General features: G+C 43.9%; 1 protein-coding gene across 1 annotated transcript in view; it reads left to right on the top strand.

Moving 5' to 3' along the window:
* The window catches only part of LOC137333187 (sodium- and chloride-dependent neutral and basic amino acid transporter B(0+)-like), a 106,474-nt gene extending 98,305 nt beyond the window's left edge, over positions 1-8,169 (top strand). Inside the window, exon 14 of the mRNA XM_067997370.1 lies at positions 8,020-8,169. Within this exon, the coding sequence (XP_067853471.1) occupies positions 8,020-8,169 (150 nt within the window). The remainder of the gene's footprint in view (positions 1-8,019) is intronic.
* The last annotated feature ends 11,073 nt before the right edge of the window (positions 8,170-19,242 follow it).

Genomic DNA, 19,242 nt, shown 5'->3' on the forward strand with positions numbered 1-19,242 from the left:
GGAGAAGGAAGTTGCAGTGTTGGGATGGAGAAGGAAGTTGCAGTGCTGTGATGGAGAAGGATGCTGAATTATTGGGATAGAGAAGGTCTTGCAGTGTTGGGATGGAGAAGGATGCTGCAATGTTGTGATGGAGAAGGATGTTGCAGTTTTGGGATGGAGATGGATGCTGCAGGGTTGGGATGGAGAAGGATGTTGCAGTGTTGGGATGGTGAACGATGCTGCACTGTTGGGATGGAGATGGATGTTGCCTTGTTGTGATGGGAAAGATGTTGCAGTGTTTTGATGGAGAAGGTTGCTGCAGTTTTTAGATAATGCAGGATGTTGCAGTGTTTTGATGGTGAGGGATGCTGCAGTTTTGGGATGGAGAAGGATGCTGCAGTGTTCGGATGGAGAATGATTCTGCAGTGTTGTGATGGAGATGGATGTTGCCGTGTTTTGATGGAGAAGAATGCTGTAATGTTGAGATGGAGAAGGTTGTTGCCGTGTTGTGAAGGAGAAGGATGCTGCAGTGTTGTGATCGAGACTGATGTTGCAGTGTTGAGATGGAGAATGTTGTTGCAGTCTTGTGCTGGAGATGGATGTTGCAGTTTCGGGATGGAGAAGGATGTTGCAGTTTTGAGATGCAGATGTGTGCTGCAGTTTTGGGATGGAGAAGGATGCTGCACTGTTGAGATAGAGACAGTTGTTGCAGTGTTGGGATGGTGAAGGATGCTGCAGTGTTTTGATGGAGAAGAATGCTGAAGTGTTTTGATGGAGAAGGATGCTGCAATATTGGGATAGAGAATGTGTTGCAGTGTTGTGACAGAGAAGGATGCAGCAGTGTTGTGATGGAGATGGGTGCTGCAGTGTTGGGATGGAGAAGGAAGTTGCAGGGTTGGGATGGAGAAGGATGTTGCATTGTTGGGATGGTGAACGATGCTGCACTGTTGGGATGGAGATGGATGTTGCCTTGTTGTGATGGAGAAAGATGTTGCAGTGTTTTGATGGAGAAGGTTGCTGCAGTTTTTAGATAATGCAGGATGTTGCAGTGTTTTGATGGTGAGGGATGCTGCAGTTTTGGGATGGAGAAGGATGCTGCAGTGTTCGGATGAAGAATGATTCTGCAGTGTTGTGATGGAGATGGATGTTGCCATATTCGGATGGAGAAAGATGTTGCCGTGTTTTGATGGAGATGGATGCTGTAATGTTGAGATGGAGAAGGATGCTGCAAGGTTGGGATGGAGAAGGATGTTGCAGTATTGAGATGGAGAAGGATGCTGCACTGTTGTGATGGAGAAGGATGCTGCAGGTTTGGGATGGAGAAGGATGTTGCAGTGTTGGGATGGTGAACGATGCTGCACTGTTGTGATGGAGATGGATGTTGCCTTGTTGTGGTGGAGAAAGATGTTGCAGTGTTTTGATGGATAAGTTTGCTGCAGTTTTTTGATGATGCAGGATGTTGCAGTGTTTTGATTGAGAAGGATAATGCAGCTTGTGATGGAGAAGAAAGTTGCAATGCTGTGATGGAGAAGGATGCTGCAGTGTTGTGATGGATACGAATGCTGCCATATTGCGATGGAGAAGGATGCTGTAGTGTTGGGATGGAGAAGGAAGTTGCAGTGTTGCGATGGAGAAGGATGCGGCCGTGTTGCGTTGGAGAAGGATGCTGCAGTGTTGGGATGGAGAAGGATGTTGCAGTGCTGTGATGGAGAAGGATGCTGTAGTGTTGTGATGGAGAAGGATGCTGCACTGTTGGGATGGAGAAGGATGCTATAATGTTATGATGGAGAAGGATGCTGCACTTTTGAGATAGAAACAGTTGTTGCAGTGTTGGGATGGTGAAGGATGCTGCAGTGTTTTGATGGAGAAGAATGCTGAAGTGTTTTAATGGAGAAGGATGCTGCCGTGTTGCGATGGAGAAGGATGCTGCAGTGTTGGGATGGAGAAGGATGTTGCAGTGCTGTGATGGAGAAGGATGCAGCAGTGTTGTGATGGAGAAGGAAGTTGCAGTGCTGTGATGGAGAAGGATGCTGATTTATTGGGATCGAGAAGGTGTTGCAGTGTTGGGATGGAGATGGATGCTGCAGGGTTGGGATGGAGAAGGATGTTGCAGTGTTGGGATGGTGAACGATGCTGCACTGTTGGGATGGAGATGGATGTTGCCTTGTTGTGATGGAGAAAGATGTTGCAGTGTTTTGATGGAGAAGGTTGCTGCAGTTTTTAGATAATGCAGGATGTTGCAGTGTTTTGATGGTGAGGGATGCTGCAGTTTTGGGATGGAGAAGGATGCTGCAGTGTTCGGATGGAGAATGATTCTGCAGTGTTGTGATGGAGAGGGATGTTGTCGTGTTTTGATGGAGAAGAATGCAGTAATGTTGAGATGGAGAAGGTTGTTGCCGTGTTGTGATGGAGAAGGTTGTTGCAGTCTTGTGCTGGAGACGGATGTTGCATTTTTGGGATGGAGAAGGATGTTGCAGTTTTGAGATGGAGAGGGATGGTGCAGTGTTGTGATGGAGAAGAATGCTGTAATGTTGAGATGGAGAAGTTTGTTGCCGTGTTGTGATGGAGAAGGACGCTGCAGGGTTGGGATGGAGAAGGATGTTGCAGCTTTGTGCTGGAGACAGAAGTTGCAGTTTTGGAATGGAGACGGATTTTGCAGTTTTGTGATGCAGATGTGTGCTGCAGTTTTGGGATGGAGAAGGATGCTCCAGTGTTGTGATGGAGGCAGATGTTGCAGTGTTGTGACGGGGAAGGATGTTGCAGTGTTGAGAAGGAGAAGGATGCTGCAGGGTTGGGATGGAGAAGGATGTTGCAGTATTGAGATGGAGAAGGATGCTGCAGGGTTGGGATGGTGAACGATGCTGCACTGTTGGGATGGAGACGGATATTGCAGTGTTGGGATGCAGAAGGATGTTGCAGTGTTGTGATGGAGACTGATGTTGCAGTGTTGTGACGGGGAAGGATGTTGCAGTGTTGAGATGGAGAAGGATGCTGCAGATTTGGGATGGAGAAGGATGTTGCAGGGTTGGGATGGAGAAGGATTCTGCAGTGTTGTGATGGAGAAGGATGCTGCCATGTTGCGATGGAGAAGGATGCTGCAGTGTTGGGATGGAGAAGGATTTTGCAGTGCTGTAATTGAGTCGGATGCTGCAGTGTTGTGTTGGAGAAGGATACTGCAGCATTGGGATGGAGAAGGATGCTGCGTTGTTGGGATGGAGAAGGATGCTGCAGTGTTGTGATGGAGAAGGATACTGCAGCATTGGGATGGAGAAGGATGCTGCGTTGTTGTGATGGAGAAGGATACTGCAGCATTGGGATGGAGAAGGATGCTGCAGTGCTGTGATGGAGAAGGATGCTGAATTATTGGGATAGAGAAGGTCTTGCAGTGTTGGGATGGAGAAGGATGCTGCAATGTTGTGATGGAGAAGGATGTTTCAGTGTTGGGATTGAGAAGGATGCTGAAGTGTTTTGATGGAGATGGATGCTGCCATCTTGAGATAGAGAATGTGTTGCAGTGTTGTGACAGAGAAGGATGCAGCAGTGTTGTGATGGAGATGGATGCTGCAGTGTTGGGATGGAGAAGGAAGTTGCAGTGCTGTGATGGAGAAGGATGCTGAATTATTGGGATAGAGAAGGTCTTGCAGTGTTGTGATGGAGAAGGATGTTGCAGTTTTGGGATGGAGATGGATGCTGCAGGGTTGGGATGGAGAAGGATGTTGCAGTGTTGGGATGGTGAACGATGCTGCACTGTTGGGATGGAGATGGATGTTGCCTTGTTGTGATGGAGAAAGATGTTGCAGTGTTTTGATGGAGAAGGTTAGCTGCAGTTTTTAGATAATGCAGGATGTTGCAGTGTTTTGATGGTGAGGGCTGCTGCAGTTTTGGGATGGAGAAGGATGCTGCAGTGTTCGGATGGAGATTGATTCTGCAGTGTTGTGATGGAGAGGGATGTTGCCGTATTTTGATGGAGAAGAATGCTGTAATGTTGAGATGGAGAAGGTTGTTGCCGTGTTGTGAAGGAGAAGGATGCTGCAGTGTTGTGATCGAGACTGATGTTGCAGTGTTGAGATGGAGAATGTTGTTGCAGTCTTGTGCTGGAGATGGATGTTGCAGTTTCGGGATGGAGAAGGATGTTGCAGTTTTGAGATGCAGATGTGTGCTGCAGTTTTGTGATGGAGAAGGATGGTGCAGTGTTGGGATGGAGAAGGAAGTTGCAGTGTTGCGATGGAGAAGGATGTTGCAGTGTTGCGATGGAGAAGGATGTTGCAGTGTTGCGATGGAGAAGGAAGTTGCAGTGTTGCGATGGAGAAGGAAGTTGCAGTGTTGCGATGGAGAAGGATGTTGCAGTGTTGCGATGGAGAAGGATGCTGTAATGTTGAGATGGAGAAGAAAGTTGCAGTGCTCTGATGGTGAAGGATGGTGCAGTGTTGCGATGGAGAAGGATGTTGCAGTGCTGTAATGGAGAAGGATGTTTCAGTGTTGGGATTGAGAAGGATGCTATAATGTTATGATGGAGAAGGATGCTGCACTGTTGAGATAGAGACAGTTGTTGCAGTGTTGGGATGGTGAAGGATGCTGCAGTGTTTTGATGGAGATGGATGCTGCAGTGTTGGGATGGATATGGATGCTGCCATGTTGCGCTGGAGAAGGATGCTGTCGTGTTGGGATGGAGAAGGAAGTTGCAGTGTTGCGATGGAGAAGGATTCGGCTGTGTTGCGATGGAGAAAGATGCTGCAGTGTTGGGATGGAGAAGGATGCTTCAGGGTTGGGATGGAGACGGTTGTTGCTGTGTTGGGATGGAGAAGGATAATGCAGCTTGTGATGGAGAAGAAAGTTGCAGTGTTGTGATGGAGAAGGATGCTGCCGTGTTTTGATGGAGAAGGATGCTGCCATGTTTTGATGGAGAAGGATGCTGCCATGTTGCGATGGAGAAGGATGCTGCAGGGTTGGGATGGAGAAGGATGTTGCAGTATTGAGATGGAGAAGGATGCTGCACTGTTGTGATGAAGAAGGATGCTTCAATGTTGGGTTGGGGTAGGAGACTGCAGTGTTGGGATGGAGATGGATGCTGCAGTGTTGTGATGGAGAAGGATGCTGCAGTGTTGTGATGGAGAAGGATGCTGCATTGTTCGGATGGAGAAGGATAATGCAGCTTGTGATGGAGAAGAAAGTTGCAGTGCTCTGATGGAGAAGGATGCTGCAGTGTTGTGATGGAGAAGGATGTTGCAGTATTGAGATGGAGAAGGATGCTGCACTGTTGTGATGGAGATAGATGCTGCCATGTTGCGATGGAGAAGGATGCTGCAGGGTTGGGATGGAGAAGGATGTTGCAGTATTGAGATGGAGAAGGATGCTGCACTGTTGTGATGGAGATAGATGCTGCCATGTTGCGATGGAGAAGGATGCTGCCATGTTGCGATGGGGAAGGATGCTGTGGTGTTGGGATGGAGAAGGATGCTGCAGTGTTGTGATGGAGAAGGATGCTGTATTGTTGTGATGGAGAAGGATGCTGCAGTGTTGTGATGGAGATGGATGCTGCAGTGCTGTGATGGAGAAGGATGCTGCAGTGTTGTGATGGAGAAGGATGCTGCAGTGCTGTGATGGAGAAGGATGCTGCAGTGCTGTGATGGAGAAGGATGCTGCCATGCTGCGATGGAGAAGATATTGCAGTGTTGGGATAGAGCAGGATGTTGCCGTGTTGTGATGGAGAATGATGCTGAAGTGTTGCGATGGAGGAGAATGCTGCAGTGTTGGGATGGAGAAGGATATTGCAGTTTTGTGCTGGAGAAGGATGCTGCAGTGTTCGGATGGAGACTGATGTTGCAGTATTGGGATGGAGAAGGATGTTGTCATGTTGTGATGGAGACTGATGTTGCAGTATTGCGATAGAGAAGGATGCTGCAGTGTTTGGATGGAGAAGGATGTTGCCATGTTTTGATGGCGAACGATGCTGCAGTATTGGGATGGTGAAGGTGTTGCAGTGTTGTGATGGAGAAGGATGCTTCACTGCTGTGATGTAGAAGGTGCTGCAATGTTGTGATGGAGAAGCAAGTTGTCGTGTTGGGATGGAGAAGGATGCTGTCATGTTGTGATGGAGAAGGATGCTGCAGTGTTGGAATGGAGTAGGATGCTGTAGTATTGTGATGGAGAAGGATGCCACAGTGATAGATTGGGGAAGGAAGCTTCAATGTTGCGATGGAGAAGGATGTTTCAGTGTTCTGATGGAGAAGGATGCTGCGTTGTTGGGATTGAGAAGGATGCTATAATGTTATGATGGAGAAGGATGCTGCACTGTTGAGATAGAGACTGTTGTTGCAGTGTTGTGATGGAGAAGGATGCTGCAGTGTTGTGATGGAGAAGGATGCTGCAGTGTTGTGATGGAGAAGGATGTTGCAGTGTTGTGATGGAGACTGATGTTGCAGTGTTGTGATGGAGACTGATGTTGCAGTGTTGTGATGGAGAAGGATGTTGCAGTGCTGTGATGGAGAAGGATGCTGCACTGCTGTGATATAGATGGTGCTGCAATGTTGTGATGGAGAAGCTAGCTGTCGTGTTGGGATGGAGAACGATGCTGCAGGGTTGAGATGGAAAAGGATGCTTCATTGTTGTGATAGAGAAGGATGCCGCAGGGTTGTGATGGAGACGGTTGTTGCTGTGTTGGGATGGAGAAGGATGCTGTCATGTTGTGATGGAGAATGATGCTGAAGTGTTGTGATGGAGACTGATGCTGCCATGTTGCGATGGAGAAGGATGATGCTGTTTTAGGATAGAGAAGGTGTTGCATTGTTGTGATGGAGAAGTATGCTGCAGTGTTTTGACGGAGAAGGGTGCTGCAGTATTGGGATGGAGAAGGATGCTGCCGTGATAGGATGGGGAAGGAAGCTTCAATGTTGTGATGGAGAAGGATGCTGCAGTGTTGGGATGGAGAAGGATGCTGCACGGCTGTGATATAGATGGTGCTGCAATGTTGTGATGGAGAAGCTAGCTGTAGTGTTGGGATGGAGAACGAATTTGCAGTGCTGTGATGGAGAAGGATGCTTCATTGTTGTGATAGAGAAGGGTGTTGCAGTGTTTGGATGGAGAAGGATGCTGCAGTGTTGAGATGGAGAAGGATGTTGCAGTTTTGTGATGGAGACGGATGTTGCAGTGTTTGGATGGAGAAGGATGTAGCAGTTTCTTGATGCAGATGTGTGCTGCAGCATTAGTATGGAGAAGAATGCTGCAGTGTTGGGATGGACACGAATGTTGCAGTGTTGGAATGGAGAAGGATGCTGTAGTATGGTGATGGAGAAGGATGCCGCTGTGTTAGGATGGGGAAGGAAGCTTCAATGTTGTGATGGAGAAGGATGTTGCAGTGTTGAGATGAAGGATAATGCTGCAGTGTTTGGATGGAGAAGGAATTTGCAGTGTTGAGATGAAGGATAATGCTGCAGTGTTTGAGATGAATGTTGTCGTGTTTTGATGGAGAAGGATACTACACTTTTTTGATGATGCAGGATGTTGCTGTGTTGTGATGGAGAAAGATGCTGCAGTGTTGGGATGGAGAAGGATGCTGCAGTGTTGTGATGGGGAGGGATGTTGTTGTGTTGTGATGCAGAAGGATGCTACAGTGTTATGATGGTGAATGATGTTGCTGTGTTGTGAGAAAGAAGGATGTTCCAGTATTGTGATGGAGAATGTTGCTGCAATGTTGGGATGTCGAAGGATGCTGCAGTGTTAGGATGGAGAAGGATGTTGCCTTGTTTTGATGTAGAAGTATGTTGCAGTGTTCGGATGGAGAAGGATGCTGCCGTGTCGTGATGGAGAAGGATGTTGATATTATGAAGAAGTAAGACTACAGCTGACTTGATGACTGTCATTTTATCTTTCTGGGGAAAGATAATAGGCAATGACCCCAAGGAGCTACGGAAGTTTCAGCTCACATATGACGGGGAATGAATATTTCACAATTACTTCAATGCATTCAGATGAGTGACACTTGGCATTGTCATGAGTTAAAAACAACACAAACTATTGACCATTTCAATTTTGTTTTGACAGAAGTTTGTTGCGTATTTCAAACCACCTCCTGACTGGGGTCCATTCTTACTGCAACACAGAGGGGAAAGATACAAAGACCAAATCGATCCTCTCGAAAGACTTAACAGTTCGTTTATTTCCTCTATTTTTGTATCCAAGTTCAAACATTAGGGTGCTTTTAGTGGAGATATTCCTGTCGCTAATATTTGTCCGTATGACTTTCCTCTCTGTTATTTTGGTGAGCACCTTAACCCACTTAAAATGAACAAATTAGCACCTGTGTTGAAATAATGGATGGAGCAATGTCAGTCAAACAGATTGGGGCTTATTTTAACTTTTGGCGATAGTGATTGCCTCCCTGCCCTTTCGGTTTTGACTTGAAACTCATCGAGTGCCGGCAGCTTGCCAAAATTATGTAGACGAGGCCCAACCATGAAAATGGTTCGGGCCTCTCCCTGATGCTAATGGGTGGGCAATGCGATCGCTCTGCCACCGCCCACCAGATGTGCCCAACCCAATAATTGCCCCAATGTCTCATTTTCCTATTATCAGTTTTCTGCTCACACTGGTGGGACATTACTGGTGGATTGAGGTCATCGAGGATCTGGGATCAACTGCAATAATCTCGTCGTTTTATTGGCGGAGATTCTTTTGTGTTGACCTTACTCCATTGCCCTTTTTCTGTACATCCCGTGCATTTCTGCCTTTCTGTGCATCCCGTGTCACAGCCTTTCAAGAAGATCATCAAATATTTGGTTGAATCCAGTCAGTGAAACCAACAACCTGATTTACAGACTAGGGCTACTTTAGTAGGGCCCATTAACTGTCCTGTGTTCAGTTTGCTTAGTTAAGTGTAGGTCCTGTTTACCAAGTTGTGCTGACGCTATCTTAAAATACATAAAAAATTGATACAAATGTGTGGATTATATTTTAACTTATTTGAAAATTAGGTAATCCATGTGTAAAATGTGACAATCTGGGACTGTCAATCGATTTCTTTTGGGCGTGTCTCTGGGATTACTAGACTGGATGCCATCATGACTTCAGCGGGAACATGATGGGAGGTGGAGGGGGAAGGGGGTAACACTATTTTTTCAAAGAAGTGGACGGTATGCACAAGATGACTGGTGCACTGGGGACAATTTACTGCTGCTGTCTCCTGTCTCTTGTATGAGAAACAGGCGGCCAGAAGATCAAACTTCGGGTGGGCTCACCTCAGCCACCCTTTCATGCCCAAGGCCCACCTGATGCAACATTCAGCCGGGCCTGTTCATGGGCGAGCAGCACAGCATATCCATCTGTTTCATCCGGGAGGCTGTTAAAATATGCCAATCGGGGTCTCATGCCCGATTTTAGGACCCTGTTCATGATTTTCAGGCCGCAGGCATGTTCCTCCCTTTTGTACCAGGCAGCAAGCGGTCTAACCTGTTTTGGACGCAACTTGAATTCCACCCCCCAGACCATATTTTCCCCAGTGAAGTAACCTTTTTTCTCATAAAGTACTCCAGAGCAATCTCATGGACACCCTGTTAAGTTATGTCAACAAGCCTGACTATTACTTGGTGAATGTTAATTCTCTCTTCTTTAGATTTGCAAGTTGTTTGCTTGAAATGATAGGCTTTTTGACCTCTGTAATTGCTATTGATTTATTAATATAAAATTCTTATAAATGAATGGTTTTAAATGAACAAGAATGTAGTCCAAGACAACCAATGAGTCGGAAACAGCTGTTGTAAATTGTTTAGCTGGGCACTCTGAGAACTAAACTGAACCATTCACCAGGCACTTTGCAACAACATGGAATTAAAAATAATAAAGGGCCAGAACTTGCTGTCAAAATAACGGTGAAGCTAATGGCGCCCACTGTTATTTATGGGTAAATGGTGCAGCAACTTCAGGTGAGAAGCAGATGCACGGTTAAATGCGAATATCCAAAAGTTGCTGTCTGAGTCGCTCCACTCCGCTGTTAGCTCTGCGAAAACGCCATCTCGCCCTTAGCCTCCCCTTTTTTGTTAGGAACTTGCTGTATTTGCCCATTAATTGCCCATTAAATGCCCATTAAACTTGCCACAGAAAGTTAAGGCTTGTCATCACAAGCGTAAGTACTCTTTTAACAACGTGATAATATTTATGACTGTCAATTAACCTCTCTGGCACCGAAAATTAACTATTCCAAGTGTGGAGTCTCATTCCTTCAGGTTTTGAATTTTTTTGGGAGATTTTTAAAATGTCAAATTTTAAATTTAATTTTTTTTCTTACTTTTGCTTTCTGACTCTTTTTTTCTCTCTCTCTTAATCCAATCTTTCTTTCCCTCTCTTTATTTCTCCTTCTGTACCTGATTTGACATTGAATTCACCCATTCGAATTTACACTTCCTTCTCAGTCCTTCCGCTGTTTATTTCCCAATCCTTCAATATGATTGGTAAAGGAAATACATACTTGGTTGCCTTGTTCACTCACCCAGGTCCCTGATGCCCTGTTCCCCTCACGGTGATATTATCAGCTCACACTTTCAGCAACTTTGTAGGCAAAAATCTTTTGAGCTGAAGGGTGCAGGGGTAAGTCTAACTAACAGCAAATGCTGTTAGATGCCCTGCTACAGCGTATTCTGGCCCAAGGCAGAAGTCCTGCTGGTCTAACATTAATGAAGATAAATGGGCTCAATTCGGGCCCTTGCGGTATTCGTCACTGATCCATAAGGGAATTGATCTCTTTGCCATTTTAACAAAGGATCAACCCATTTTTGTTGAGATATCAGAGAAAGGAGTTTCATACAAACACGTGAATTTCCTCGGACTTTCTGTTGGTGTGCGCCATCGGGCTTTTCCAGCAAAGTTACAGCGGTGCCAGCAGCAAAATGTCCAAGGAAATTCGGGGCATTTGTGGCTGAGAAATTGTTCACCAGTGCTCGCCGTGCTTTAGATTTGAACTCACCCATTAAGTTACCATAGTCGTTTTGGCGGCAACCTACTTCAAATGCAAGTTCAAAAAACTGCAGCGTTCTTTCCTGGGCTGTGTGAGAGCAGGACAGGATCTCCCTGTCCCCTCCCACAATCAGTTTGAAGCAAGCCACTCTATGAGAACCAGGAAGTGTCAGATAAGATTAGTAAATGTACTATAAAATCAGATAGAGAAAATGAAATAAAGAGAGAGTAAGATTTTAAAAATAAGATGAAAGTGACAGGAAGAAAAAGTAAAAAATAAAAAATTAAAATGTTTTAAATTTTAAAAAATGCATTTTAAATGTCCAAAAACTATTAAAATTGGGTGTAATGAGACTCCACATTTTTAAAAGTTAATTTTCAATGCCAGAGAGATTGTTTGGAATGATTCTGTCTACAGATGTTTTTGTCTTGTTTTGGAGCTAATTATGTGGTAACCATAGAATCAATGTCAAACCACAAGAATATTATATTCCACTTTTCCACTATTTCCTTCTGATGGTAAGTGAAGCCATCAAATGGAAATACAATTTTTGATTAGGTAGAGCACTTTAGCTTGTGGCTTTATGTTGATATTGTTGTGTGCTGATGGATTAAATTTGCTTCAATGTAGTAAATATGAGTTCATTGCAATCATTATGAAATGACAGCTCTTATTAAAACATCCAGTGCGCTGTGAGCAGTGATTGTGTGGTAACATTGCCACAGTCAGAATGATTCTAGCTCCTGCATTCCACAGCGCTGTCACTGTTTCCTCTGACACATAGGAGGATAAGAAGGCGGGAGCAATACAACGCCATACGCTTACTCAGATTGCCTCCTCATTTAAGTTAAAGTTCTGGACAGAAAAGGCTTCAATCTCCCTCCTGCTTGAATACCATTTCTCCACTCCACTATACACTGTTAAATGAGGAAGTTATCACAGCCCTTTTAGAAAACAAGAAGGCAGAATGTTATAATACAAGCTATTGATGGGTTTCACACCATCACATGACACCAGGCACTTGTAAAAACAACAACAACAACAACTTGAATTTATATAGCACCTTTAACAAGCATAATCAGACAAAAATGGACATTGAGCCAATGAAGGCGATGTTGGGAATTGACTAAAAGCTTGGTCAGAGGGGTGGGTTTCAAGGAGAGTCTTAAAGGAGGAGAGGGAGCTGGAAAGACATTGGGATTTAGGGAGGGATAAGAAAACAATTGAGTAAATTGACCCATCCAATTCTCCCAAAGCGGTCGTGAGGTGGATATGGAGCTACATCACTGCAGTACCAATGCTCCAACCCCTGCTTCCTTTGAGGACAGCTGTGCACTGGGAACATTAGATCAATGAATTGACTATAATATGTAATGTTACTAGTGCTTTCTATGTTTTGATGATTTCATATTAGACATCCAATCATAAAATAACACTATAATCACAGTTAACTAACATCTTGAGTTATAAATTAGCCCTGTGACATCTAAACAGACATACATGCAGAGAATCTGTTAGGAAAATTGAGCAGAAATTGTCGATCTGAGAGTTGGCAGTATCTGGTACCGAGAAATTCCTGTGTAATCCTGTTCCAAAAAGGGAGCTTCACAAGCAATGAGTTAATGCCTGAGAGCTGTATCCACCACAGATAAATTGGCACAACGCCGGTGAAATATTTTGCAACATCAAAAGGGCAGAATAATGGTTTTTGGACCCTTTTCTTTTGCCGACCAAGTGGCAATCTTTCAAATCTGAGATGGGGGGAGCGAACAAGAAGGCTGAAGTCAAAAAGGTAAGCTCATTTAAATTTGCAAAAATGGAGTTAAAAAGGATAAAGTAGATTATATTAGCTGGGAAAGAAAGGAGTCAAATAAAAAAACTGAACAGAGAAGCCAAGAGAATTAGAAGAAAAAAGTGCACATAGATCAGCGCAAGTAACCATTGGGCGTAGATACGTTCGTTAAATACTCAACCTAAGGAACAGAAGCCTGAAAATTACTGTGAGTGAGATTGTTCTATAAACGCTCAATATACTATGGGAAAAGGAGTAGGCCATTCAGCCCCTCAAACCTGCTCCACCATTCAATTAGATTATGGTTGATCTGTACCTCAACTCCATTTACCTGCCTCTGCTCCATATCCCTTGATACCCTTACATAACAAAAATCTATGGATCTCAGACTTGAAAATGTCAATTGTCCCAGCATCCACAGCCTTTTGGGGGCGAGAGTTCCAGATTTCTAATACCCTTTGTGTGAAAAATGCTTCCTGATTTCACTCTTAAATGACCTAGCTCTAGTTTTAAGACTGTGCCCCCTTGTTCTGGATTCCCCCACCAGAGGACATAGTTTTTCTGTATCTACCCTATCGAATCCTTTTATCGTTTTGAAGATCTTGATTTGATCTCCCCTCAACCTCAATCAGATTCCTCTCTCTACTACTTTAAAGGAAGCTGTTTATTTCACATTGGTTAGTGTTTCTGTTAAAATGGTCTAGAGAGGAGATTGATAGGGTGCATTAAGTATATGTACCAATAACATCATTCACAGTAATTATCAGGCTCCAATAGTCAACCGCAGGACCAGCTAATAGTTCATTTACACTACGCAATATAGGTGCAGCTGGACTGACATCAGCTGCCATTTACCACTGGACGTGAGGCTATCTGGAGGAGCAAATTTTCAACCTAACTGCAACTGGTGAAAAAGCAACTTTGATTGAATTGCTTTTTGAGATTGATTAAATTTAACAAGAGCTCAGGTACTTTAATCAGCTACCTTCAAGTTTCAAATGTTAAAAAGAACAGAGTGTTCCTTCTAAGTGGACAGGTGCAGAACTTTGCTTTAGCACCACTGTGTCATGCCCCCATTGTAAAACATGTAGCTGCATAGCATGATTACAGTGTCATTAACAAGTGAAAGTAATAAATATAATTTAAATTAAGAACTTTTAATCTGGCAGATCAACCTATTAACAGTAAAAGTACTCTGGGAGCTTGGATGTCATTATGACCTGAGTGAACAGAGCTACACCCCTTTTAGATTACATGAGCAACTTGGCTTCTGACTGTGGAAGAATCATTGCCTGGTGTGGAGCTGAATCATCCTTAACCAGAGTCCCAGAGCAGTACACAGTTCGAAAACTTTTGGGCAAAAAGTAGAAGAATCTTTCATCATTGTTCGTAAATGGGCAAGCAAAAATCAGCTTTGGTTGTCTCATAGAATGACCATCAAACACACCCTCCAGAGGACATGGTGAGTATTTTATCAAAACATAACAGTAAACTCATGTAAAATCCTGTGAGGTGCTGATTTGGGGATTTTGGTTGTTGTGATTTTCAGAGGCTCTCTGTGGGGTTCAGGGTGTTTTCAAACTACCAACTGGTTGCTGCTAAATGGAGAACAACACAGTGTTTCAGTAGTGGGTGAAAACTGTACTTTTTACTTGAGTTCTAGTCTGACAAAGTCTAACTTCTGAGTGGGCCATTTCCTCTCTTTCCCCCAGGCTGCCACCAATGAACATGTGAGTGAAAGGGACGAGAATGTGGAGCGAGGCAACTGGTCTTCGAAGACTGACTACTTGCTCTCAGTGATCGGCTGTGCTGTGGGTCTGGGCAATGTCTGGCGATTCCCTTACCTGGCTTACAGAAATGGAGGAGGTACTGTAGTGAAATCCAAAATACAGGGGAGAGAAAGCAGAAATAAAGGGAACAATTGAATGATATACACAAAGGCATCAGAAAGTAAGGGGGCCCTTGGGTAACTGTGTTGTGTTGAAAAATATTCCTGTAAGGAATGATTAATTGTGTAGCAGTAAAGCGCTCGGTGCTAATGGATTCTGTTCCTGACTTTAGCAGAATAACAGTGGGTGAGGCCAATCAGCTAGGAAGAAAAGGTAAAATCACTGAGTTAAGGTAATTATTGCACCAGTCCCTTTGAATCAATAGAGTACTTGTTGCTTTATTACTTTGACTGTCTTTGAATCCACTTTGTTTACATTCTATGCATTGCTCACCTCACAGATGGGGGATGAACAACATTTTGAAATCCTTGGTTACGTGCTCCACTCTGCTATCAGGATTAGTCAGAGTGACATTTCACCTTGATCAGTCGTGCCTCACATTCAGTCGAAAAGTAAGATAGAAATTACAAGCAAAAGAGTGAACATTATAAAACATAATTGGACAATGTATTAATCTGAAGAGGCAGACTGCTTTTAATATCTGTTAGAAGTAAATTTCACGAGGTGAAAATATCTTAGGTGCAGTCTCGATCAAAGTTGAAATATTTGTGGTTGTACACAAGGGTGGATTTACATTGCAGAAGTTTTGCAGAAAGTGCTTCTTACCAACTCTAACTTTGGAGTGTAAATAAAGATTAAAACTGACTCCAAAGTGGAGAGAAACTGCCACCTCCTGGGACTCTCACAAAGCTTCTTTCAGCTGTTGGGTCAGCTCTAATGCTGGATTCAGGCTGTCTTTACACTGTAACCACAAGATCGCTGTGAAACCAAAGCACTTGGCACCCAACGCTACAGTGAATGTGAATGCACCCTACCCGTTCTACGTTTTCAAATTTCCACATTATGTGTAATGAGAGTTGCTGAACAGTTTCTCCCTTTAGCTCCAGTCCCATCCATTCGTAATCAGATTGGCCATAAGTAAGTTTAGTATAGAACTTTCAATTGCATTAAAGGAATGTTCACTGAGCAGATCATTTCATGTACAATGCTCATACTTGCAAATTTTATCAAATTTTGTTTGATAATGCTCCTGTGAAGCGCCTTGGGATATTTGACTGCGTTATAGGCGATATACAAATTCAAGTTGTTGTTGTTGTTGCAAGTCATTTTTTCCTTCTTAACTTAAAAGCATCTAAATTTAAAGAAAGAACTTGGATTTTTTATAATGCCTTTCACAACCTCGGGACATCTCAAAGCACTTCAGAGCCAATGAAATTCTTTTGAAGTGTAGTCACTGTCATAGGGAAACGCAGCAGCTAATTTGTGCACAGCAAGGTCCCACAAACAGCGATGAGATAAAAGACCAGATAATCTCTTTTAGTGATGTTGGTTGAGGGATAAATATTGGCCAGGAGAACTTCCCTGCTCTTCTTTGAAATAGTGCCATGGGATCTTTTATGTCCACCTGAGAGGGCAGACAGGGCCTTGGTTTAATGTCTCATCCGAAAGATGGGGCTCCTGACAGTGCAGCACTCCCTCAGTACTGAAGTGGATTGTCAGCTTAGATTATGTGCTCAAGTCCTTAAAGGAATACTTAAAGAAAAAGTAAATTTGATGTCACTTTTTAGAGGCTTTTGTTGTTGTCCTTCCCACAAAACATACACACCCGATGCAAGAAAACATTCAAACTTTAACAACCATGGTATTCAGCTTCCTGTGCTGTTCAGTATCAGTTAATATTTAACTTGAGATAAAATTATACTAAATCAAAAAATCCTTTCTTATTGAAAAACAGGTGAAATTTATCATTGTTACTCAACTGCTAATGAACATGTGAATGTGGCATGGTTTGAAGTGTGTGATTATTGTTTTGATACATGTTTTGTTAATGGAAATGAGAAAACTACATTTAATATACAATGCAGTCTGTTCACCCTTTGATTGTGCAGAAAATACAACATCAGTTGACCAAAAGCCAAACAAGCTGGTGAACTCCTGAGAATCACTCCTGGGTGGTTACCTGCAAGGTCCTTTCATGCTTCAGAACTTCTTTCCCATTTTTCCACAGAATGGATTTAGAAAAGAGTTACTTTTAACATTGGATTTTTTAAGCAAAGTATATTCTTACAAAATTTGGAAAAGGTGGTTAATTATGCTGAACGGAAGTTGTTTTCTTTAGAGACAAAACAATAAGCAAATCATTAGCTTGTCCAGATAATTGAAAAACCCCTCACACCCATTGTGTTGGAAAGTCCATTGAACTGAGGAAGATAAAAAAAGAGGCTTTTTGAAACAGGAAGGCTTCAAGGTCAATCAGGCCTTTAAACAGGGTGTTAGGAAGAATCAGAAAGCCAGAAATGCTGGAGGAACAATTAGTAGACATCTCATTTAAATTAAGTAAGATTACACATTGATGCAGGGAAGTGTGGCATGTTTTCCATTTTTCATCATTATGCAAAGATAAGTTGAAGTGATTGACATAAGTGAATCTGATCATAACTATTGCTCTGTATGTTCACTCACAGTGAAATAAAGCAAAATAACAATTCGTATCAAGGCTCGCCTCACCAAGTGTTTGCACAGTCCATCTTTGGAAAAATTGAAGTGCTTAACTGAAAGATTTGAAAATTCAATTAAGGTCACAAGGGGGCACAGTTGTTCCATGTCAAGATCATACATGTAGAGTGTGAGTCAACTCCCACAAAAATAAGATGTTCAGACCAGATATGGGAGAGACTGACATCACTGAACCTGAAAAGGTATCTACAACAGAGTTGAATTTGAAATAATCCCTGTGGCATAAACATTGAAGGCAATGATCACTTTCCTTGCCACCCATAGTGTGTACCAGCTGGTTGACTGCAATGCAAGGCTTCGTGGGTCAGTCACAATCTCCCTTATCAGCCTGAGCTTCCTCATGCAATGGCCCTCCACCGGGACTAGTGAGCTGACTCTGTTTTGGTAAAACTAGCCATGAGTCGAATGCTTCCTATGCCCTCTGCACTCCCATATCACCCTCCCCTCTTATTCCACTCTAATGTGTCTGGCAGTGGCCCCTGAACCTATGGTATAGGTACAAAACTCCTCTATACTATTCACTTCTGTCACTGCGGTCGTGACACGTCCAAATCATCCCCTTTCTTAAACTTAGTGGGCGCTAAATTTAGCCGTGTAGCGCCCGTTGTTTCAGCGCCACGCGGCCTCCCGAAGTGCCAAGGTGGCGTCTTGGCTGCACATGCACGTTTCCAGCGTGCCGTGCACCGGACAATATCTTGGTATAGGAGTTAGTGCAGGCACAGATAACGAATGCTGGAAGCATGTAAAGTAAGGAGAAAATGGATACAATCAGTGTGCAATGCTGATTTAAAGTGATAGACACCATTTTGGGACTTAACACTCACACAGTCTTAACCCCGACCATCTCAACATGTCTTAGAGTGCCTGGAGGACCCCCCCACCGGCGCTATTTAAAGGGACCATGCAGGATTTACAGGTTAGTGGCTGGATTATGGCTTCTGGCTGCTGAGACATTTGTAACTGTTTTTGGAGGTCTCCTATACTTCAATTCTAGGACTAGGGGACATAGCCTAACATTTAGAGCCAGGACGTGCAGGAGTGAAGTTAGGAAATGCTTCTACATGCAAAGAGTGGGAGACGTTTGGAACGCTCTTCTGCAAATGGCAGTTGATGCAAGCTCAATTGTGAATTCTAAATCTGAGATTGATAGATTTCTGTGAACCAAGGGTATTGAGGGATATGGGGCTAATGCAGTTATATGGAGTTAGGTCACAGGTCCACTATGATCTTATTGACTGGTGGAACAGGCTCGAGAGGCTGAATGCCACTCCCACTTGCTGCATACTGATATCTGCCACTTTCTCCTGCAAGAAAGCGGGACGTGTGTCTGGGTGATGTGCCTGTCATGTATGAATAGCTGCCAGTGTGTGCGGCCTGTGAGTTGTAGGTGGGCAGCTTGAAACACTGGTAATGTGTGAGGTTGAGAGGAAACATCTGATTGGAAGATTTGAGTACTGATGGAAAGAGTTTGCTGGTATGTGGGTGTTGGGGGGTTTAGTGCGTGGTTCATTTGGTAGGAGACACCACTTGACAGTTGACCTCACTCACCTTGACCACTCATATCAAATCATTGAACATCTTCCTGCACTGCATCCATGTTCATGATGCTGTGCGCCTGGCATTGACTCTGTCCCCCACTGCCTCCCACTGTCTTTTGGGTATATGTCTGGAGGGTCTCCCACACCAATCCCCCGCCCCCCCGCCCCCCAGCGGATGTGCCTCCTCCTGTCCACCTCTTGCACCAAGGTCTCTAGTGCATCAGCAGAGAACCATGGTGCATGCACTCTCACAGACCTGGTGCAAACTCAGATCGTCAGATTGGTGAGGTCTGGCGTGCAGATTGGAGGATGTGGGATTTAGTGGCGCACAACCTTTATTCAATGTTTTAACATAACTCAACCATGTGTAAACATAGAAATAGGACCTGCATCTGTGCTTTACGTGTGCGATGTCTGATCTCCGTTCAGACTCTGTGCAGACAGCAGACTGTTAATTTCAGCAAATAACAGGTTCCAGTTACCTTTCAGAGATTTCGAACAGACAGCCTGCCTTTAAGAGAT

Source organism: Heptranchias perlo, chromosome 15, assembly GCF_035084215.1.
Source record: "Heptranchias perlo isolate sHepPer1 chromosome 15, sHepPer1.hap1, whole genome shotgun sequence".
Classification (NCBI taxonomy): domain Eukaryota; kingdom Metazoa; phylum Chordata; class Chondrichthyes; order Hexanchiformes; family Hexanchidae; genus Heptranchias; species Heptranchias perlo.